The sequence below is a fragment of the Camellia sinensis genome, chromosome 1 (genome assembly GCF_055761805.1).
Source record: "Camellia sinensis isolate YWXY chromosome 1, ASM5576180v1, whole genome shotgun sequence".
Lineage (NCBI taxonomy): Eukaryota > Viridiplantae > Streptophyta > Magnoliopsida > Ericales > Theaceae > Camellia > Camellia sinensis.
Genome location: NC_138961.1, coordinates 189,372,335 through 189,397,233, shown reverse-complemented (window position 1 = coordinate 189,397,233; position 24,899 = coordinate 189,372,335). Strand labels below are relative to the sequence as shown.

General features: G+C 38.4%; 2 protein-coding genes across 2 annotated transcripts; one reads left to right on the top strand and one right to left on the bottom strand.

Moving 5' to 3' along the window:
* Positions 1–5,498: 5,498 nt before the first annotated feature.
* On the top strand, positions 5,499–5,894 carry LOC145821698 (uncharacterized). Its single transcript, XM_082918250.1, has one exon. It carries the CDS (start codon positions 5,499–5,501, stop codon positions 5,892–5,894), a length of 396 nt encoding a protein of 131 aa, XP_082774376.1.
* Positions 5,895–12,652: 6,758 nt separating this feature from the next.
* Positions 12,653–16,755, bottom strand: LOC114285843 (uncharacterized). The gene is made up of 7 exons (XM_028228922.2): positions 16,175–16,755; positions 14,592–14,736; positions 14,203–14,246; positions 13,797–13,847; positions 13,588–13,709; positions 12,951–13,059; positions 12,653–12,838 (listed from the first exon to the last, which is right to left on the bottom strand). The coding sequence occupies exons 1-7, from the start codon at positions 16,286–16,288 to the stop codon at positions 12,782–12,784; spliced, it is 642 nt and encodes a 213-aa protein (XP_028084723.2). The 5' UTR covers positions 16,289–16,755; the 3' UTR covers positions 12,653–12,781.
* Positions 16,756–24,899: the final 8,144 nt, after the last annotated feature.

Here is a 24,899-nt window from a genome sequence, read left to right as displayed (position 1 = left end):
CCTCTTTTGGCCCCTATTCTTGCATGCTATTTTTCCCCTACCTATGCTTGCTGTTTGGCCATGTTTATAACTGTAAAAGTGCGTCTTTTGGGACTGTCTAGCTTCTGTATTTGCATTGCATATCCATATTGTGCATGTTTGGCATAGCTATAGGTCATTTCGGGTGCCTAATGTTGCATTTCGGGACATTTCCTTGCATTTCATGTCATTTCGCCTCATTTCGGGACTGTTTTCCCCCATATTCTAGTGCTGAGATTCCATTGGCATACTTGCATATCATTTTTGCCACATTTCATCACATTTCATCATTGCCTCGGTTTGCGTGCCCGTGTGCACGCATTTCGAGGCACTCCGTTTTTATCCGTCGGCATATCATGTGAGTGCGGCTGAGGCTCTCTCATGTTAGTATAAGTCCATTTGTCAGTTTCCATGTCATTTGCATTGCGTATGCATTGCCTCGGTTTGCGTGCCCGTGTGCACGCATTTCGAGGCACTTCATTTTCTGCCAACGGCATCTCATGTGAGTGCGGCTGAGGCTCTCTCATGTTAGTATAAGTCCATTTGTCATTTTCCATGTCATTTGCATTGCGTATGCATTGCCTCGGTTTGCGTGCCCGTGTGCACGCATTTCGAGACACCTCATTTTTATCCGATCGGCATCCCATGTGAGTGTGGCTGAGGCTCACTCATGTTGGTATAAGCCCATTTGTCATTTCCATATCATTTCATTATATTCTGTCATTGCCTCGGTTTGCGTGCCCGTGTGCACGTATTTCGAGACACATATCATTGCCTCAGTTTGCGTGCCCACGTGCACGTATTTCGAGACACATATCATTGCCTCGGTTTGCGTGCCCGCGTGCACGTATTTCGAGACACATAGCATTGCCTCGGTTTGCGTGCCCGTGTGCACGCATTTTGAGACACTTCATTTACACAGCATTTTACCATTGCCTCGGTTTGCGTGCCCGCGTGCATGCATTTCGAGGCACCTCATTTTCATTGCATTCTGTCATTTTCTCGGTTTGCGTGCCCGGGTACACGCATTTCGAGGCATTTCACTTTCATAGCATTGTGTATGTTAGGATTGTATATTAGTTGCATTTCATGCATATCATGCATATTGCATCATGTCCGGAATAGGAGTTAGCCCGGGCACGGGAAACGAAGTACATTTCGTACTTCGAGTGACGGAATGTGTCTCAATTCCCAGTCACCGACACTCCGGATTATCCATGATGGAGTTAGGTTTTAGCTGTAGTTTCATGTGCATTCATCCTATATTGAGTAGTGCATTTCGACTCCTCGGCCATCATGCCTCGGTATGCGTGATTGGTGGCACGAGGTTCGAGACATGCATATATCTGTGCAAATACATTGCTATGCCCCTTTCCTGCTCTCTGCTGCAGCAAAACGCAGAATCAACAACTTCTTGGGACTTGGCACGCATTTCAAGAACAGGTGTAAACAGAGGCTAATTGGGGCATTCCGGTGGATTTCCGCACAAGACAATCCGGACATGCATCATCCACCAGAAGCAAGGCAGTCCCTGGCTTGCACGCCAGTTTTTTATTTGCTTTCTAGTTAATTCATTAATTAATTAGAATTCTGTAATATTTTAGACTGTAATATTCTTTTATTTGGGACTGTAATATTTGGACTGTATATTTATTTGGACCCTCCGAGTGAGGGCATAACTGTAATAAGTGTGCGTGAGTGTGATGTATGTCTTCCAACCCCACGTCTTTCTCCCTTTTATTTATCCGCTTATGATGGTTAGATTAGGGCATATTTAAATTAGCATACAGTATGACAGCATGTTTGCATCATCCATCTGTATTGCATGCACCGGGCTCGGCACATCATACTAACTGCATTGTACTTTCAATTCTAAATTGAATACATGATAGTTGTAGCATTTCATATACCATCTTAGAATAGCCGAGCCTGCTATAGTTGCATTTTGCATGTGTTGCATTAGGCATTTTTGTATACTTAGGATCATGCATGATTTCTAATTAACTTCCTTTTTTTGGCTTGGAGTACTCGGTAAGTTTTATGCTTTAGCATCCTTGCATGCGTGTGAGTGACTGCCATGAATAGCATGCTTACTATGAGGCTAATTGCTAATGTGATATAACTGCCTGAATGCTTGTGGGTGAAGGTTGGGTTATTTGAATTGGAATAATTCATCAAATGTGTGTTTTAAGCCCACTAGATAGTGGCAAAATCATGTTTTCTAAGCCCACCCGAGGGTGGCAAATCCACGTCTTAGCCTACTTGCGGGTAGCACCATCAAACCATTTTCAAATAAACAAGCATGAAATGTTTTGTTCCAATTCGGACGACCCAGTCTATATTTATATGCTGCGAGCATCACATAGTAACCTAGGCTAATAACCGGAATAAGAACATACAATGTTTTCAAAAATTGATATCATGGTTAGTAGAGGCCGGTCTATGACCGGGCGAACGGGGGTGCTCACGAAGTGACCTTCCCCAATCGTACCCAAGTTCCCGAACCGAGGCAACTTTGGTGATGACGGACACGTGGCCTTTTGGCACCGAGTCAGGGTTTCCTAAATTTCCCAAAATAAAATATTTAGGTGGCGACTCTGTATCTGGCAAAGCAGTCCATGTTTGGCACTTCTTTCAAAAATCTGTTTTCTCAAAAACGATTTGCCGGATTTGGACTCTTTGGTTCAGACTTAGAACCGTGACTACGAAAAGTCGAGTCCGAGCTGTAGCGAGGGTCCCCCGCGGGCTTGTCTACAGGTTGGACCCAGAATTTGCTTGCCACAAGCTCAACATCAACCCTTCATCTCGGCCCATTGTGCAAAAAAGTCGGAGATCCTCAGTTGAGCAGACCGAAGCAGTAATTGCCGAAGTCGAAAAACTCCTGGCTTCAGGAGCAATCAAGGAAGTTCAGTACCCGCAATGGCTGTCCAACACAGTTATAGTCAAGAAGAAGAACGAAGAATGGAGAGTTTGCGTTGACTTCACTTGCTTGAACAAAGCCTGCCCTAAAAATAGCTTTCCTCTGCCTCGCATTGATCAACTAGTAGACTCAACAGCAGCGCATGAGCTTTCTGGACGCTTATAGCGGTTATCATCAGATACCATTATTCAGCCCGGATAAAAAAAAGACAGCATTTATCACTCTGAGAGGAACTTACTGCTACAGAGTGATGCCGTTCGGCCTCAAGAACGCCAAGGCGACCTACTAGCGGATGGTCACTTGGATGTCCAAGGACCAACTGGAAAAAACCATGGAAGCTTATATAAATGATATGGTAGTCAAGAGCAAGTTTGCTACAGACCATCTTATAGACTTGAGAGAAGTTTTTGGCATCTTAAAAAACCATCAGCTTCGCCTCAATGCCTCGAAATGCGCTTTCGGGGTAGGAACAGGGAAGTTCTTGGGATATATGGTCACTCACAAAGGAATTGAGGCGAATCCGGACCAAATAAAAGCAATACAAGATCTTGAAGTACCAACAAAGGCTAAGGAGCTGCAGAAACTGGCCGGAATGGCGGCCGCACTGAATCGATTCATCAGCAAATCTTCAGATCGAACGAAGCCCTCCTTTCAGCTTTTGAAAAAAAGGGCAGCATTTGAATGGAGTTCCGAGTGCACCGAAGCACTGCAAAGTCTCAAAAAATACCTCAGTACACCTCCCCTTCTGTCCACTCCAGAGCCAGGAGAGGAGCTGTACCTCTATCTAGCAGTCTCAGATCATGCCGTAAGCATAGTATTAATTCGAGAGGTTAACAAGGAACAGAGGCCTGTATACTACGTTAGCAAGACTTTACTAGATGCCGAGACACGGTATCTACCATTGGAAAAGTTAGCTTACGCGTTGCTTATCGCCTCGAGGAAGTTACAACATTACTTCCAGGGGCATACCATCAATGTCCTCACTGAATTCCCCCCCAGATCTGTATCTAGCCGAGCTGATTTCTCTGGCAGAACAGCAAAATGGGCAGTAGAACTTGGCGAGTTTGACATTTGGTATCAACCTAGGACAGCAATTAAGGCCCAGGTCTTAGCAGATTTCGTCGCAGAATTTGCTCCCACCCAGAATACCGAACCAGGGAGCCCAAGTTCGGCACAGGTGCCACGCATCACCGAACAAGGAAAGCTCTGCGCTTCGGAAGCCTGGAAACTCTTCATCGGAAACATCTGGCAGCTCTATGTTGACGGGTCGTCCAATAACCGAGGTTCGGGGGCAGGAGTAGTACTTATCTCACTAGAAAGATTTATCTGGGAACAGGCTCTCAGGCTCGGTTGGAAGGCTTCGAACAACGAGGCAGAGTACGAAGCGTTGTTGGCTGGCTTACGCAGTGCCAAACACTTCAGTGCAGAACAACTTCTTGTTTTCAGCGATTCACAGCTAATGGTAAACCGACTTTATAGGATCTACGAAACACGGGATAAAAGAATGGCCATATACGCAGGCAAGGCCAAAGACTTACTCAAAAAGTTTCAATCCATACGAGTGGAATGAATTAGTCAGGACAAAAACGGCCATGCTGATGCTTTGACTTGTCTCGGCTCATCAGTGGATACCAAAGATGCCAGAAAAGTTTGGGTTGAGTTCGTATCAGAGCCAAGCATTACATCTCCAGTCCTCTGCAGCAGCGTAGAGCCGAGCTAGATGGATCCAATACTTGTTTTTCTAAAATCTGGTACTCTCCCCGAAGACAAAAAAGAAGTCAACAAAGTCAGACACAAGTCAGCTCAGTTTTGGATCTCACCATCCGGGAAACTGTACAGACACTCCTATCTTGGCCCTTATCTTCTATGTGTGCATCCAAATCTGGTCGAGAATGTTCTCTACGAAATTCACGATGGGATTTGTGGATGCCACGTTGGCGGAAGGTCACTGGCGCACCGAGCCCTCACTCACGGGTATTGGTGGCCACGGATGCAACAAGATGCTCAGTAGTACGCACAGAAGTGTGATAAATGTCAGAGGTTTGCTCTATTCATTTATCAGCCAGCCCAAACTCTCACCCCACTCACCAGCCCATGGCCCTTTGCCCAATGGGGTCTGGATATTGTCGGACCATTGGCGCGAGGCATTGGGAACAACCGATTATTCATTGCAGCAACCGACTATTTTACTAAATGGGTTGAAGTCGAGGCATTGGCAAATATCAAAGAGGAAGATACGAAGCGGTTTGTTATGAGAAATGTGGTGGTGCGTTTCGGCATCCCGTGGGTACTGATTGCGGACAATGGAACACAGTTTGATGGTAAGATCTTCAGAAAGTTTTGTGCTGACCTCAGGATCGAGTATAGGAACTCTTCTCCAGGGTACCCGCAAAGCAATGGATAGACAGAAGCCTCAAACAAAACCATCATCAACGGAGTAAAGAAACGGCTTAAGCATGCCAAAGGAAAATGGGTTGAAGAGTTACCCCACGTGCTATGGGCATACCGAACCACAGCACGGCGATCAACGGATGAAACACCTTACTCACTAACTTACGAAATGGAGGCCGTCATCCCACTCAAAGTCAGCCTCCCAAACTTTCGGTCTGAATTGTTTGAGAGCACTAGTAACGAGGAAGCTATTGCACAAGCACTAAATATGGCAGAGGGCCGAAGAAAAGCAGCACTGATCAGACTTGTAGCGTATCAGCAACAGCTCATCAAGAGTTTCAACCAAAAAGTTTTCCCAAGGCAATTTACACCAAAAGAGCTAGTCTTGAGGAAAGTTATGGATCACAAAAGGGTGCCTGGCGAGGGCAAACTTGGGCCTAACTGGGAAGGTCCCTACAAAGTCACAGTCGTTGTTGGAAATGGAGCTTACTACCTAGAGGATCTGAATGGCAGAGCTATACCTCGGCCCTGGAACGTAGCAAATCTCAAGAAATACTATCAATAAAATTGTCCCCCAACTTCTCTATCAGAATGTAAAGGCATTTATCTGTTAACCAATGCAAATGCTTCCCTACTTCTCTCAAATTTATCAAATTCTTGTAATTAGCTTTGGTTCTTACCAAACGGAATTAGCTTTGATGTTTATCAAACGGAATTAACTTTGGTTCTTACCAAACGGAATTAGCTTTGATGTTTATTACACGAAATTAGCTTTGGTCCTTACCAAACGCAATTAGCGTTGATGTTTATCAAACGGAATTAGCTTTGGTTCTTACCAAACGGAATTAGCTTTGATGTTTATCAAACGGAAGTAGCTTTGGCTCTTACCAAACGTAATTAGCTTTGGTTCTTACCAAACGTAATTAGCTTTAATGTTTATCAAACGGAATTAGCTTTGGTTCTTACCAAACGGAATTAGCTTTGATGTTTATCAAACGGAATTAGCTTTGGTCCTCACCAAATGGAATTCCGTTTGATGTTTATCAAACGGAATTAACTTTGGTCTTCACCCAAATGGACTTAGTTTCAGAACGACTGGACGGAATATAAATTTGGTTAGCACTCAAACATGCTAAGTGGTATTGCTTGGTGGAATAATGTTTGGCAACTAAATTGGACTTTAGTCAAGTGGAATTGCTTGGTGGAAACCACACTAACATATCTTAAGTAAACGTCTTTGAATCCACAGAATTCCTCAAGTACCAACACGTCAACTCTTCAGTACTGATTCAAACAAACAGAGTTGGAACAAGCATGACCAGGTTCTGTCAGGAGTAAGCTTCCAGCATAATTCTTACTCAACTCCAGGAGGGGGCAAACAATTGTTTTTTTTTAAACCAACCTGGACTTGAGTAAGATACCTCTTCATGCCTTTATCTCCTCCAAGTGTATCTGCGCTATCAAAGTTGCAATAAACTTAATCAGTTCTATCTAAAAGCACAATCTTCAGTACCAATCTTACTTAGCTCCAGGTAGGGGCAAACAATTGTTTTCTTTCAAAACCAACCTGGACCTAAGTAAGACCCACTTATGAACTCAAGCACAGCCATACCACATATCCGTTAGTCACACCGAGCATCAGTTCGACCCCGAGGTCCCAACAGTGCTCGACCGGGGACAAACAGTACAAAGTCACACCGAGCATTCGTTCGACCCCGAGGCCCCAACAATGCTCGGCCGGGGGCAAGCAGTACAGAATCAGACAGAGCATCTATTTAAAAGCAGTACAGAACTAGACTGAGCATCTATTCGGCCCCGAGGTCCCAACAGTGCTCGACCGGGGGCAGGCAGTATAGAAAACATTCAGACATAAAAGCCAAACAGCATCAGATTGCAAGTTCAAAGAGAAAATTCTATCATCCAACAAAAGGCACAGATGGCCCTATAACCAACAGCAAGGAAAACAAAAGAGAAAAGAAAAATTCTCTTGGCAAGTGCAGAAAGAAAGCTCGTCATGGAGACCGAGCCACAATACATCAAAATAAAAAAGCAAAAAAGTTCAAATCCTTTCAACATCAACTTTCATTAATAGAGGGAAACTCAGGAGCAACATCAACAATTTTGTCCAGGTCGTCTGGGGGAGGAAAAGTAGAGGCAGCTCCAACTTCCTGAGAAGTAGAAGCCTCCTTAACCACATCTCCTGCAGCTTCGATCTCTAGGGTTTCAATCCCTTCAACATCCACCGTTTCAGCGGCAACATTACTGTCCTGGGTCTTGTTTGCAGAATCAGCTTCTGGGGAAACTTCGGCTAGAAGAACAGCAGGGGTGGAAACAATCTTCGAACCCAAGGATCTCGAAAGAACGGGGACATCCTGAAATAGGGAAGAGCCTTCAAGAACCAGCGCAACAGCCAAAGCACTCGTCCAACTCTTTAGAAAGAGCTTGTCTCGCAGTACTAGCACCTCCTCCTTATACGCCGCCCCAGCTTCATCCCAGCCTTGTTGCCAATGCTTGGCCTCCAAAGTAGAGCGCTCGGCGGCTATCATGCCAATAACGGCTTCCAGTTCGGCCACCTTCCCCTCGAGTTGAGCCTGTGTCCCAATAGCAGCCTCCTTCGATTTTTCAGCTGAAACGACAATCTTGTTCAACCGAAATGTTTCCCTCTCCGTGGTTTAGCGTCCTTCCTTCTCTGTCTCCAAGCTTACTGTCAGTCTCTCAGCGTTCATTGCGGCCTTTTCTAGCTCTTCAGCACGGGTAATGGACAGATGCATTCTCTAGATACACTGTAAAGGACAACGAAGAATTAAGAGAAAAAGAGACAGCAACGCATCAATAAAGACAAGTAAAACGAGGAAACACTTATAGCAGTCATCATCTGAAGGGTCCCCTTCAGGATAGGAATATCACCGGGCCCATTATGGTCGGCCATGTCAACCGACATCAACAAAAACTTAGTCAAATCAAAGGCAAAATCTTGTGAAGCAACAACTGAATCAGAAGTGGAAATAGGTCTGCCTTTATGCGACATTGGCGGCTCTCATTTCTTAAAAGTCTCATCCTTAGCAATATCCTCAGAAGCTTCCCCTACCACTGCTTTGCCAGCCTCTCTTCTTCTCTTTTTTGCTCGCGCAGCGACCGAAGTTGAGGGCTAGGCAGCAGTCGCAGGGGTCCCAGAAGCTCCCACCTCCATCTTTACTTCCATAAGGCTCTTCGCCTCGGTCCTTTCCGGAGGGGTTTCCAAAACATCGGAGGCTCTGAAAGCCTCGGCCTCTAAATGCACCAACACCCTTCTCTTCGCCATAGACCCGCCCTCTACGAAACTGGGGGCAGGGGAGGACGCTCTCTCAGAAAGTGCACCTTGACTCCTGCGACGGTTCGTGACCAAATGAGTAAGAGACGTGTCGGTCTCGGTATTAGAGTCCAGAAGGGCAGCAGCGAGCCTCGCCTTTTTGGAATAATGGAACGGTAAGTAGACTGGTATTCCAATAACTCGGGTGTAGATCTCTTTTTATACCTCAGGGCCGCTTTTATGGCTTCAGCGTTCTCTCGGTTCGGTCTTCGTTGGAAACGAGAGGCCTCTACAAAAAAGAAGTGATCCATTAGAGCAACATCCAAAATAAAGTAAGAAATACAAAAGGCATTAGAAGGAGAGGCCCGAACCTGGGTAGCCGTCTTTCTGGGGCATCCTCTTAGACTGAAACTCAGTTCCGGCAGGGAACTCCCAGTTTCCACCAACTTGTAAGAAATCATCGTTGTGTTTATCCGAATCGGGCAACCCAGTAATCAAATGGCAATCAAACGAGCGAATACGCAAGTAATACGTGCTATGGTCTTTGTTATGAGAAAGAGTATAACAACCTAAGATATCCCATATGTCAAGGTTCAAACCTAATCGTCTATTAAGGGTGGATACGCCGCAAACAACACGGAAAAGGTTCACAGATACTTGCATTGGGGTTAACTGGACTTGATGGAGAAACCGGCGTACCAACGGATCAAGAGGAAACCGAACCCCTCCCTCGACTATGGCCGCGATAGGAAAAGCGACGGTATTCCTCGTGCCCATATGCTTGGTGTCTACTTTCTCCAACGAAAGGGTAACGTCGTCGGAAATATTATTGTCCAGGCGGAACATAGCCATGGCCTTGGGGGTATCAACTAGCAAGCGGAACTTCCCCATTTAACAAACCTAATGGGACAGAGGTAAGACTCAGATAATAGAGTATGAAACACAGACAGCGAGTGGGCCAAACAAGATGATTAAGACACAAAGAAGCGAGAGAAGAAGAATCACATGGGAACTTACAGAGGCTAGAACAGTGGTAGCATAGCAAGATCAAGGGCGAAAAAAAAAGTCTGAGCAGAAGCACCAACGGGACTGGTTCAGAGGAACGGGAAAAGTCTTTTCTCTCTCTTTGAAACTCTCTAGAGGAACGAAAAAGCAGATAAAGGAATTTGTATTGACGGCCAGAGCATTAATTGCACCAGCCGACGCGCAGGTACACCGAGCACGACCTTCGGTATGGAATCGACACACTATCTTTGCACGCCTATCTCACATCACCATGTGTCACCATGAAAGGACGCATGCAGGGGTTGTGTGTCAGGATTGAACCGTCACCAAGGCTGAACTGGAGAAAACCGAAACGACGCGACGCTTGGGAAGCAGAACAGTAGCTCCCCCCAAGGGGAACCTTAGCGCGAGCTAGGGGGCAAATGAATGGGCTAAATGTGAAATGGGTCGGGTCCAAGCCTTGGGTCAGCCCAATCCACTGAAGTCCAAGTCCAAGTGGGTTGGATGAGTATATGGGCAAACCAATTGAGCCCAACTTCATAATCAACAGTCCACCCAAGTCCTCAAGCACTTGGGCCCAATCGGCAGAGGAAAGGCTAGTCCAGCCATGGTGCTGGGCTGGGCCGAGCTACGAGACTGAACTTATAGGCCGAACAGAAAATAGGCCGAGCCCATACAAAGATATCCGAATGGGTCAGCCTATCTCCATGAATGATCCTGTAAAAGGCCGAGACAAGGCATAATGATGCCGAATTGAGGCACATTGGCACCGAGTTGAGGAAACCTTGCAAGAAAACGTGGAAGTTGTGAATGTGTGCATATGCAAGTTGCCACCTCAGCTGGTCCCCTACACCTAGAATCACGGAAGTTGTTGAATAAAAGGAATGTGGTTTGTTATCAGCACGACTACAATGAGTATATGCATTCAATAATAACTACCAGGTGGTCCCCCATCTTGAGCAATGCTAAAAGGATACCTGGCAACATCCAAGCTCTAGGAACCCACCTTGAGAAGCAAGCGAGGAACATTATATATACAACATGAACTTCACATTGAAGGTAACTGAACTATTCCAAACAAAATCATACATAGAGGGAGATTCAATTCTACATACACTTCTTCTCCGATCACTGATTCCCACACCGGAGGGTTTATCCGGCCAACCCCGGCCGGGCAGCTCTAACGGTGCTTCTTTTGGCAGGAATCCCAGTCCCTGGATAGTCCAACCGAGTGCAGGGCACCGATCCACTTTCATCTAGTGCGGAATCCGGTACGCACAAATCTTAGTAATGATGGTATTAATAAAAACAAGATATGGTGTAGTATATTAGGAATAATAATTTAAAAGTCACAAGACTTAAAAATGTAAAATGACAAATAAATTTATGAAAATGAGTATTTAAGTGTAATATTTTAATCTTATCAATTTTTTGAAAATTAAATTAAATATTAAAATGTTTAATAAATATAATTGAGGTACGGTGGGGCATAATAGGGAAAGGAGAAGAAAATATGTCCTCGCCCCGCTTTCTCATTGAGGCAGGATAAAAGATGTAGGGGCAAAACGGGATATGAAGAAACTACAATCTCTTCTTTTACCGATCATTATCACCCTCTAGGGTGTCTCTATTTGCACACCACCTTTCATCTCAAGGTACACCGCTACTCAAGGCACACCTTTAATAAAAGGATAAATAAGCAATTTGCTCAATACACACCACAACTTTCCATCTTTACCTTTACTCACACACCCTACCGACAATCTTCCATTTTTACTCTCATTCACTCACTCACACATTCCAGGCCCCCCCTCACGATCCATCTCCCCTTCATGTCTCTGATTGATTGTCACCCCCACATACCGATGAACAAAACTAGTGATGAAGACTTCTCAAGACACCGGTGAACAGAACCAGTGGTGAAGACTCCTCAAGATGTCGGTGAAAATTTCAGTTTGCAAACCGTTCGACTCTGGACTTTCGAACCTTAACAATTTGTTCGGAATATTTCTGTCGAACCTTAGCCAGTTGTCCGGAGTGTTTCTTTCGAACATTAACCATTTGTTCGACATTTTAGTGTCGAACTCAATTACAAAAGGTGTGTATTATAACCCTTTGTTCTTTGTGGTCATTTTACATAAGGTTAATATTGTAATAAAAAATAAATCAATTAATGATTTGCCTTGAGATGAAATATGGTGTGCAAATAGAGGCACCCCACCCTCTACTAATTGTCAACCACCTTTCTATCGTACCATATCTCTCTTTCTCGATCCGTGCCCTCCCCTACCAACAATATTGGCTCCAAAATATAGGTCATATCATATTACACCATGAATCATCACAAAGTGTTAAGCCTTCGTTTGGGAAATGGATTGACTTTTTGGCTTTTTAGCTTTTTTGGCTATTTTAGGCTAGGCTAAAAAGCTTGGTTTGAGAAGGGCTTTTTGGCTTTTTGACTTTTTTTGTGAGAGAAAGTGTAATGATTATGGGTTGGATGTGATATTTTGTTTGTTGTGGCTAAAATAGCCTCTCTTTTTTTGTGACTAAAATAGCCCTAAACCTCCTTGCTAAACGGAATCACTTTTTCTCTCAAATACCTGAGTTATTATAAAATGTGTTTAGCAATGTAAATCTGTTAAAAAAAAATACATAAAGAGAAGCATAATACAAACAGCAAACAAATATAAACAGAGAGATTTTAACACAAGTGCTCCCTCAACTTAAATTTTAACATCATGCTAGATCATCAGTTGCCTTGAGAAGATTAAGAATTGGTTTGGAATGTTCTAAAAAAGTGTACTTTTTGACTTATTAGCTTATATGGGTTGGGTTTGGGTTGGGTTTGATGTGATGTGTTAGAGAGGTGATGTGATTTAAATAAGATGATGTGACTTAAATAGGATAGTGACTTTTTGACTTTTTTGCTTGTTTAGGTTATGCCAAACCAACCCTAAATTGATAGTAAATAAGTCATTAGAAATCAAATATGTACATCAAACTATCCAATAATGATCAGTGCCCCAACCTTTTACCATTTTTTTTTTTTAATAATTTTATTTACAACAACAATGATACAAACTATGAATCTACATTAGGAGTTTTAGCAATGGGCACTCCATGAAAGAATGAGAAAGAACAAAACAGTGGTAACGGTCCTAGTTAGCAATATTGGATGATGAAATTGAAACCTCGGTGTTACAAATAGGACAAACCTGCAAAATCCAAAAAAAGAAAAAACAATTAATTAGTACCTTCAACTAAACTTATAAATAATTTTATTTTAAAATAAAAAAGCAAGAAATAAAAAGTGTTGGGGGGCTATACTTTTTTGATTAGGAGCCACTGGCTTACACAATCAGAATGGTAGGGGTGTTCACAAGGGAGGGCCACCAGCTTCTCTCCTTCTTCATACTCCACTTGACATATTACACATCTAATATTTCATTTCAATGTAAATATTTATTAGTACTTTTACATTAATACATCAAAATGAAAAATGTATATATACTATAAAAAAAACTTGAAAACAACCAAGTACATATGTATGTAGTATATGTGTTCCAACAATTTGCAAAGATCTATTCTATTCAAAAATTTCACTAGTAGGCTATAGATTTGAAAATTTCTGTATTAATTAATATTGTTAACACTAGATTTTGCAGCAAGATAAGATAATTTTCTTGTGGACTCATTGATGTGTATATTAAAAATGATTTTTCATGAACTTTAGAGTAGAATCATGGTTCCACCTGGGTTATATATACTAGCCGGTGACACACAAGATACGTGTGCAATTCAAATAACTAATAATAAAAATAAATAACAAAAAATTTAATATCATAATATGCATATTATTTAAGTGATAAATATGTTCTTAATAAAATTCAAAATCTTAGGTTCAAAACTTGCTTACGTATAAATAGATATATGTAAATGATTTTGTATAAGAGCTCAAACTCACCGATCAATGGTGGTTTTGCTATCAATAGGTAAGCGTGTATACGGACTCAAACACGAAGAAATTTCTTCTGCTGATAGTCCTCTGTTTTCTTCTCCAACAGTCTCTCCCAAAGCTATCAATTCCTGCCATATATGTATAATTAATTTTCAATTTGCATGAATTATAAAAAAATAAAATGACATAAAAAAGAATGAAAATGCCAATCTCACCTCATAAGATAGTTCATCTGGATCAACATCGTCTTCCTCCATTTCCTCCATCTGAAATTTTACAAAAGGGGCCAAGATAAAATTATTTAGATTTTGGAGGGGTTAAAAGTAAAACTACATAATTTAAGGGCTAAAATGTTAGTATTTTTTATAGATACTCAAAATAAAAGGGGCCTAATGAGATTTCTGTAAAGTTCAGAGACGGAAAAGATAAAACTATAAAATAAAATTATAATACTAGGCTGTGATAAAAGTGGGGGATTTGATGAAAATGACGACAAAATTGGCTAGGAAATTTTTTTAAAAAAAAAAAAAAAAAAAAAAAAAGAAAAGAAGAGAGGGAGAGGTAATATTTTATTTTAAAGGGACCAAAAAAATCATAGAAGAAAATAATAAGCAAAAAAACCTGGTAGTCATTGCTATCTTCTCCCTCCGAAAATGCTAATTCAGCTGCAAATACAAAGTTGAGACGTGGGTCAACATTGAGACCACTGTTGTGTTAATAATGCAGTTCATGAATGAAAATATATATATATATATATATATATATCAAAGACACTACTTCAAAAAAAAAAAATGAAAATATCTTCTTTTGACTTTCATATTTTGTCAAAAAATATTTTTAATCTAAATAAACAGAGAAATGTCAAAAATGTTAGAGGCTTAAAAAAATTATCAAAAAATTTACACAATATTCATATGGGTTTATAAAATTATCAACTCATTTAAGTGTTGTATAAAAAATTTTGATAATTTTTTTAGCAGTTCCTAACATTGATCAAGAAATGAAGGTACCATCAATGTCTTGGCTAAGAAAGAATGCAGCATCATCTTCATCAAAGTAGTCTTCGTTTTGGTCATCCTCCTCCTCCGAAGCAGTGCCTTCTTCATTCTCTTCCCTATCACTTTCGACTGTGGGCAGCATTGTAAATGCCCTCTCCTAGGATGTTTCATCAAATATTATTATTATTATTATTATTATTATTATTATTATTATTATTATTATATTTATGTGTTTACAACACCATACACATTTGTTGGGCAAAAAAATTCCTGTGAAAAATATTTTTTGCTAAAATTTGTTTGAAAAATTAAAAGTTTTTATTTTTTATTTTGTTAGGTTAGGTATCCTGGGCCAACCACCCTACATAACAAATTCTCCCCAATGAAGTCGCCAAAATGTATCATGTAGTGCATGTAGCTATGGTTTCTAAAGAAAACTTTTGGACTACCTCGGCCCTTTGAGATGATTGAGAATCATTGGTTAGGTGAGATTAAGAAGAAGGGTTCGCTAAGAAGTTGATTTCCTCTTCAGGGTTTTCCTCATCCTCGATTTTCCTCATCCTCAGTTTATCGGACAAGATAGTTAGAAGGAATATTCCCCATGTGCCTTGCACATGGGTTTCATCCTACATCATGTGGTACCTATAAAACCCACCTATAGCTTTATAAGGGATGGATTTTTGAGAGACAATTTTTTGGAAAAGAACTAATTTCCCTCCTCCATTATCTATCTTGAGAGTGAAAGTGGGAGATCTATGGGAGAACCTTGTCATTATTCTCTCTCTAACTATTTTGTCTTCTTCTTCATCCAATCTCTTATCTCCATCATCTCTTTGCTATCATGTTCTTAGTTGTGACTGTTAAAGAATCTGAATCTCTCATCATTTTTAGAGAATTTGAATTTTTTGACAACATTCTTGAACCCCCTCATATATTTTGGCGACTTCACCGGGGAAAATTTGTTATGTAGGGTGGTTGGCTCAGAATAATTATTTGTTTTTTTTATTATATAGGGTATCTCCAGTCATCACCCACTAGACCGCCAACCACCCTGTGGTTAAATAAAAAGTTACTAAAGACAACTTCTGTGTAATTTTTTTTTTCTTCTCTTAAAACAAATATCTTAAAAATGATGTGTTAGTAATTTGCAATGCATGAGGCTTCTCTCCACTGCATTAATTGGACCGGAGTCGGAATGTCTAACTTAGGCTATTATGAACTCACCTTAGGTAATCGTTTAATTTTTTAGTATCTTCCCCATAGATATATGTTTGGGTGACGTTTATTTGTTAAAAAAATATAATTTTAAAAAGAAATTATTTATTTTTCTAGAATAGTGGCAGTACTTGGTGATGGCCATAAAATTTTAAGCTGAAAAATCTTTTTAACTTTTGCCAAACCAACTCATTTTCTAAGAAAAACATTTTTCATTATTTTTATTTTCTATCTCTTTTTTTTTTTTTTTTTTTTTTTTTTGGGGTACCAAAGTTAGAAAATATAAAAATATACCTTTCAAAAAACATTTTACCGCCCAAACAAACTAATAAAATTGGAAATGAAACTATATATATGGAGAGAGGGAGAGAAGGAGAGACCTGTTCCTGCAAGGAGAGTGCAAGAGCAAAATCAGAGTCGACCTGCCCCAGCTGGATAAAAGGGGTGGTGGTGGTGGTGGTTCTGGATTCTCGTTTCTCCTGTTCTTCGTTCATCTTTGATTTGGATGATCGATTCCTGAAACCTAGCTAACTATCACAGAATTAAACTTGAAATTTAGGATATAAAAAGGAAGCTGAGAGGGAAGGAGAATATTAAAGACAGAGAGAAACAGAGAACTGTGAATAATAACAGAGAAGAATAGGGGGGGATTTCTTTAAAGAGAATGAAAGTTTCAAGGGAAGCAATTCAAAAAACAGATAGATAGATATTATATTATTCCCCAGGAAGGATTGATTGATTGATTAAGAATTCTTGTTCATGATGACTTGCCATTGCCTTCAACCTTACGTTTACGTTTGCTTTTGCGTTTGCGCTTGCGTTTATACACAATCAACTCTATCCCTAACCCTGATTTCCTTCATCTGTAGTAGGGATAACCCAAATCCACACGTCTATAGCTTCATTCTTCATATAGAGACAGACATTAGCAGCTTCCCTCTGTCTTGTTTCATTTGGGAATAATTTTTTTTGTCTGACTTTTTGGTTAATTTTAGCAATCTAAATTTGTTCCGTTTGAGAAGTTTTTTTTTTGTTTTGACTCTTTTAGAGCAACTTCAACTGTTAATCAAATTTTTTATCAAATTTAAGTAAAATAAAGTTAATTTTTTCAATTTGATATGGCTTGCTCCAACGGTGCATCAAAAGGGAAGGGTCGACCGGTTGGTCGACCGGTAAGAGCAATTTTTTTCTTTACCTGTTTGAACCTTTTTTGACCGGTTTGAACCCACTATTTGAAAGGAAACCGGACGACCGGTTGGTTGACCAGTTGGTCTTCTCCAACGGTCACGCACAGTAATTTGGTGAAACTTGTATTCTATTCTCAGTTTGATATTTTTTTGTTCAATTCTCATTTTGATACCAATTTGGTGAAACCGTTAGAGCTCCAAAAAGTACATTTTTCACCAAATTTCAAATATGATGCTAGGTTTGCTGAACCGTTAGAGATGGTCTTAGAGAAAAAAATAATAATAATTATGATTTGAATGTAAAATTTTATTTTATTAACTTATTTAAATTATTTTATCTTTTTATACTTTATTAATCCAAATACACCCCAAACCAACTTGTCAAATGGCAGCTATGCCTTGCTAGCAAATCCCATCTTTTTTAATGGTGTCTCACCACCTCACACGCACTCGCTCACATTCCCCTGCCTTCAAAAAAATAAGGGAGTGTATTTGTATAAAAATAATTATAGATAAGTAAAAAAAAAATATCAATATTAATAATTAAATTCATAAGTTTTTCAGTGATTCTATAATTATTTTTCTAAAAATACATTGGATTGTAGTTTTTTTTTTTAATAACCTCCTAAATCTATCAAATTCGGTTTAAATCGTTGGTTTGATTTAGTTTTTATTAATTTCAGTTATTCAAAAATAATAGAATTGTTTAAATCGGTCTAATTTATTATTTCAAAACTTAGACAAGTGTTTATTATTTTTTTATTTTTATATGTGAAAAATAGAAATATAAAAGCTTTACATAACATTTGAACACTAGTTTTAATTGTCAAATTGACAAATTCTAACTAACTTAACCAAATTAGTCGGTGTTAGTTTGTTTATTAACATAAAAATATATATCATATTTATTGTTATATAAAAATTTTAAAATCGTGAAATCAAATATAAATAAAAAATAAAAAATTGTGAGTCAATTGTAGACATTGATTAATTATTTAACATCATCCATTTGATGACGATACATGTACAACACTTTGGGTAAGTTTGGAAACTAGTTAAAATAGTTAAAAGGCCAAAAAAATATTATAAAAAATTCAACTATTTTTTAAAAAACATTTTACATGTTTTTTCACAAAAAATTAAAAATTAATTAAAATAGTTAATTTCCAAAATAACCCTCAACTATTAAAAAAATAAAAATAAAAAAGCAGGGTACAAATCCAACCTTTTCAAAGGGGTGATAATTAGGTAATTTTATAATTGAGATGTTCCAACGTACGATTTTAAAATTACAGGATAAAGTGTTGTTTAGGTGATAATTAAAAGATGAAGTTCTTGTAATTAGTTGTAAAATTTTACATTCTTAATCTATAAACTTTAAATTGTTTTAGTATTTAAAATTCGATTAAGAAAATGTTCGAATTTTAGGAAAGTGTATGAAGTATAGACACATATATATATTTTAAATCAACTTGTTTTCATTACTTAATTTTCATTTTCATTTGTGTGCTCACGACGGCCCTCATTTTGATGATTTATTTGGTACATATTTTAGGTCATTCTGTGTAGATTATTCATATAAGAAAAATTAGATTGATCTAATAATTATAATTATATAATTTCATCATTTTTTTTTTTTAAATAGACAATAAGTGTGATTTTGAAAATAATCTATTTAGTTTTTTAATACAAATGTGATAAAATAATATGACTATAATTATTGAATCAATTTAATTTTTTTTATACAGACTTAAAAATTAATATATCCGATCATTAAAGTAACACTTGTAGTCATCGGGTCAAGGCTAAACAGTCCAATTCTCTTTGAGAACTAAAGTGAAGTTGCTTTGATTTTTTATTTTGATTTTTGTGTTTTTTCACTTTTTTCCATCCAATTTATTTCCATCAACACGTTCCTTTACAAATTAATGAAACAAATACAACCACAAGCACGACAATCACCATCCAACATAGTTAAGAAATGGATGTGTAACTCTATGATTTGGACCTTGATTTGTACATGTGCCTCTTTTGGACTCTTGAGATATTTCTTAGGAATTGAGACCCTCTCCGGTCACTTTCTACTACCCTCTTTCCTTGTAACGGTCCAGATTTATCAAGAGATGATTTAATGGTTCAAATTGTTCTATTAAAAAATAAAAATTTAAAATTTATTTTTTTTAATAGAATGATCTGAACCATTAGATCTTCTCTAAAGTAATCTAAACTATTACAAGGAGGGAGGCTAGAGAGAGTGGGGGGAGAAGATCTCAATTCATTTCTTAGGCTTGAAAATTGTTTTTCAGTCATTTTTTATTGACTTTTATCCATTGTAAACTTTTCTTTTAATAAGCAAAAAAACGAAAATGAGTGAGACTAGTGGTGTAGTTAGAAATTCAGTGCAGAAGGGATACAAATTAATGATAATTTGGTTTCATTTTTTTAAAAATACTTTTCAAAAAATTCAATTTTCTTATTTTTCATGTTTTTTTGTTTTTACTGATTTTTTTTAAATATTTTATGCATTTTTTTTACTTTTTAGACATGCTTACATAAATATACCTAAAAGTAAAAGAATTGTGAAAAAAACCTTTTAAAAATTCACTAAATACCATAAATACAAAAAAAAATAGAGAATTCAGTATATTTTTTATATTTTTATGTATTTATTAATTTTTTAAAATATTTTTTCACAAATTTTTTACTTTTTAGATACATTTAAGTAAGGTGCATCTAAAAAAGTGAAAAAAAATATTTAAAATTTTAAAAATATTCACTAAAAAAAACACGAAAATCAAAAAACTCAATTTTTAAAAAACTTAATCCAAAAAACTCAAACCAAACACACTGATTAATTTTTTTTTCATAATAAACAACAATGAGATATTACTAAACTTAAATATTAAGGGTTCATTTGGATAAATGGGAATTTTAAATTAAAGGATTTGAGATTAAATTTTATACAAATTTTGGCCAGTAACTATTTTATAGGTGGATTGGAAAATTCAAAAAGGAGATACGTTGAGACAGAAATGATATATTTTAGTAGAGAAATTCTACAAAACATACCGCAAAAAAAGTGTCTATCATATGTCGCAATTATGATCTTTGTGGTCTTTAGTTATAACACATTATAATGTTAGATATAATTTAGTTATAACTTCTTGTGGTTGTTATTTTAGTTATGACTATATATCAAGTAATCATTAGTTATGACTCATTCTGATATTAGTTATGACCTATTGTAATTTTTTTATTTTTATAATTGAAGATGTGTTGCTTGATTATAATTTATATAGTAGTCATTTTAGTTATGAATGGAAAGAAACACGTGAAGGATAAACTTCACATATCAAATGTAACTAACAATCCAATAAATTCTATATCTTCATTAAAATTAATTATGTTTGCATGTCAATAATGATAGACATCACCATTATATTGAAATTTTTATAGATAATAATATGACTTATTATAGCCTCTTTATTTTCAATTAAAATAACCATTATTGTTCTCATAATTTTAAAAATATCATTGACATTTCACTTTAAATAATATTTTTATAATTTTTTTATTTAATATATTTTCTTTATGTTTTGAAAACAAATAAAAAAAATAAAAAAATTTCCCAAAACTCAATGGAGGCACTTGAGCTCAATGCAGCCCTGCCCATGAGTGAGACCCCTACTGGAGGTGACCCCCACTACCCCCAGTGAATGCTAATTGGCCCAATTTTTTTTTTTTTGTTGTTGTCCTCCTCTCGTTGACTCCCACGTGTATGTGGGGGTGGTGGGAGTCACCCCCAAGTGGGGGTCTGTATCAGTTTTGGCAAAAAAAATTTATTTTTTACATTAAACTAAACTAACACAATTAAACAATTTTAAAGTCCTAGTGCACTTTGTATGAGATGGCCTTGGATACTCTATGGTACATTTTATAGTCCAAAAAAATAAAAAGAAAAAAAATTACTAAAACCTCATTTGGCAAGCGGCTATTTTAGCCAAAAAGTCCTTAAAAAAGCCAAAAGCCTACAATTTTTACCCTACAACCTTATACAACGGCTGCCAGATTCAATATAAAAAGACCCTTTTGCCCCTTGGTGATGTGTCGTTTGTACCCCTGCTTTATGTCAAACATTGATAAGAATATTATTAGAGCCATCATAGAGAGTGTACTATCTAGAGTTCAGCTACTATCTAGAGTTTACATCAAACACGCAAGATGAAGAGGCCCCTTCGTTCAAGGCCACAAAGTTGTAGAAGCTCTAATTTGAAGAGGAAGACGAAGCAAACGACGACGACAGTCCGCGAAGCCTAACGGAAAACCAGTCCCGCCACCGACGATCACCTCAACCGCAGGTATTTTCTTCTTCTCTGTCTGTCTAACTATCTCTGTTGCTCTCTTCAGCCTCTCTTGTTTTTATTTCTGTATGTAACCATGAGACCTATGTTTTATGAATTTTATATATGTATGAACTCTCTCTCTCTCGCTCTTCAGCCTCTTTTGTTTCTGTTTGTATATGTAACCATGAGACCCGTGCTCTGTTTTGTATAAATGTATGAATGAACTCTCTCTCTTTCTCTTTCTCTTTCTCTCTCACCACTTTCCAATTTGAATATCTCTTCCAAAATCAGAATTTGTTTGGGTAATTATAATGAAAGTCCCCTAAAAACAAGAGAGGGTGGTTTTAGGGTTTCCTTTGAACTTTAGTAATAACCGAGTTCGTTGTGGTAAGGGTGTGTCAATCTGATAAACTGAGGTGAACTGAGGTGATGGACATGAGATAACAAAATATGGAGAGTTGTTAAACTTTTCTTTCCATACTACTGTTATAAAAATCACCACGACATGTTTGAAAATTTAAGGCATTTAAATGTTCTTCCAGTTCACATTTTTGAAAATTATTTTTTCCTGAAAATTTGTGGTGCACATCTACAATTATGTTGGTGCACAATTTTGAATTATTTTGTTTTGTTCTTCCTGTTCCTACCCTGTTTCTGTTCTGCGTTGCGTATATTTGTTTTGGTTTGTGATTTGTAATTCTTCTGTGCTACAGTCCATACCAAATATTCTGTTTTGAAAAATACAGTCCGTAGGAATTATTTTTTCATTTCCAAAAATTGTAGTTCTTTGTCACGACCCAAACCCGCCCCTATGGGTTTAACACCGTAACCGGCCAGTAATCCAAGATTACCGAAGGCCTGCTTAACAGTAATACAGTAAAACAGAGTACAGGGGCCTAGCGGAAGCCAATACAATAAATAAACAATGTCCAATGAGCTGTGACAGTCTGCATGCCAAAAAGACTTTCATTCAAATATATATACAGTAAGACAAAACAGTATGTACATATACACAATCATTCAGTTCAGGGACCTAATCCCTATTAAACAGTACAGTACAGTAAACAAAACAGTTACAGAGACAGAAGGGGGAACTAAAACACCCCATAGCCTTAGCTTGACAAGCTCGGAACCTCGCAGTGAGGCACATAGGTTGGCTTGACAAAACTGGAGTTTACCCCGACGCTTCTAGCTGCGGTCTGGTGCCTGATCACCTATATATATATATGAGCAGTGAGCTAAAGCCCAGTGAATAACGTAATGCGTAAAGAGGTTAAGAATGAATGTCCTTTCAATATTGAAAACAGTTGGTTGATTCAGTATATCAGTCATTCAGTCATAACAGTCATATGTGGTACATTCATTAGCATAACAGTACAGTAAACAGCAGGTCTTAAAAGACCAAACAGTAAATGATGGCCATCAATCAGTAACAGTAGTGCTTCCAACAAGGGAACCGACAGAGATCTCTGAAACAGTAACAGTAAACAGTAGTTGCTAAGGATGCCACAATACAGTTCAGAATATAGGACATACGTTCATTCAATTAACAGTATCAGTTCAGAAAACAGTACAGTTCAATTGTTCAGAAGATAATCATTTTGAACATATCTTTACACAGTTGTTACTCACAGAGTTCTGGGCTACAGTAAAGCTAGAGCGCGTCCCCAGTCTCCAACCCTACACAGTTTACAGATTAAACACACACTAAGCTATACAGTTGGGAAAGATAATAGCTTAATCCCTAATTTGCCTCGGTGTGGTTCTACATCTATATCATCATTAAGATGCCTTAAACTAGGCTTAATAATGCCTAGGATGAGAAGAGGATGCAAAGATGCACTATAAAAGTATTTTCAAAATTTTCAGAAAACAGGGGTCACGCTCGAGCGTAGGTTACTCCGCTCGAGCGGACATGCAGACAAATGTTTCCGCCCGAGCGTAGACTTACCCGCTCGAGCGTTCTGCAAAACAGTCAAAAGTGCTGGATAGGTGAAAATCACGCTCGATTGGGCGCTCGACACCCGCTCGAGCATGAGACACGATGTCCCGCTCGAGCGTCAATTATTCTGCTTTAGCGGACATCAAAACAGTGCAAAGTGCTGGGAGCACGAATTCCACGCTCGAGCGCCAGTCACCCCGTTCGAGTGTGAGTTCAAAATCTGGAATTCCCAGATTTGAACCTCAAGCTCAAATTCAAATTTTAAAACATAAATTTCGATCCTCTTGGGCCAATTTTCCAGAAAACATCCCAAAACTCATAGTTTAACATGATTCCAAAGCTCAATTGTAAAATCAAGGCCCAATGGTGTTTCAAACAACTCAATTTCAAACCAATTTTCAAGAATATGAAAAACATGCAAACATACATGAATTTAAACCATTTCAAAGCTCAATTTCATGCTCTAATGAGCCAATTCCTCCAAGGACAAGATGAAATCATGGACTTAAACACAATATGAACATGCATATAACATTTTACCATGAAATCAACTCACAACTCAACAATTCAAACATGCATGCATGGAATGAGTTCCAATTCAACATTATTGAACCAATTCTTGACTTAACTCTTTAAACTACCATGATCCATGCTAGATAGGACTCAAATACACAATAAGGAGGATGAAATTCATACCTAGGTTCCTCAATGATAAGTCTAGAGGTTTAATTTGCCAATTTACTCTTCAATTCTTCAAGTTCTCTAGCCAAACTCTCAAGAACAACTCAATTCTCTCTCACTCTCTATCTTGGTCGGTTGTAGGCAACAAAAAAAGCTGATGGGAGTGTTTTGATCAAGTGTACAAATAGGGATGGCAATTTAAACCCGGCCCGACGGGGACCCGATCTCCCGACCCCGAAATAAGTGGTTTTTCCCCGAAAAATATCCCCACGGGGACGGGGATGGTATTAAAAAATCACTCCCCGATCAATTTCGGGCCGGGGACGGGGATAGGCTCCTGAGCCCCGGCCCCGCCCCGAAATTTCCCCGAAATTTCCCCGCTAATACCTGTGTTAAAAAATAACTCACTAGTTGTATTATAATATATATCCACTAGTTGTATTATAATATATATTGTATTATAATATATATCCACTAGTTGTATTATAATATATATCTAGTATATCATTATATCTATCTGAGTATTATATCTTTATGACTCACTCTCTCAACTCTATCACTCTCGTTCTTCTCACTCACCCCACCCTCTCGTTCTTCTCTCTCAACTCTCTCTCTCACAGTCAGCGACTCGGCGTGTCCCACCACTGCCGTTCTTCTCACTCACCCTCTCGTTCTTCTCTCTCAACCCTCTCACTCTCACAGTCGGCGTGTCCCACCACCGCCGTTGATCTCGCCACAGCCACAGCCACAACCACAGCCACAGCCACAGCTGCCGGTCACAGCCACAGCCACAGCCGCTAATACCTGTGTTGATCTCGCCACAGCCGCCGTTGATCTCGCCACAGCCACGGTCTCTCAGATCAGATCTGTTACTGTTAGATCTGTATCAGATCTGTTATCTCTTTCTCTGTCTCGCTTTGATCTGATTGTTGGTACATCTATTTTTTTTTTT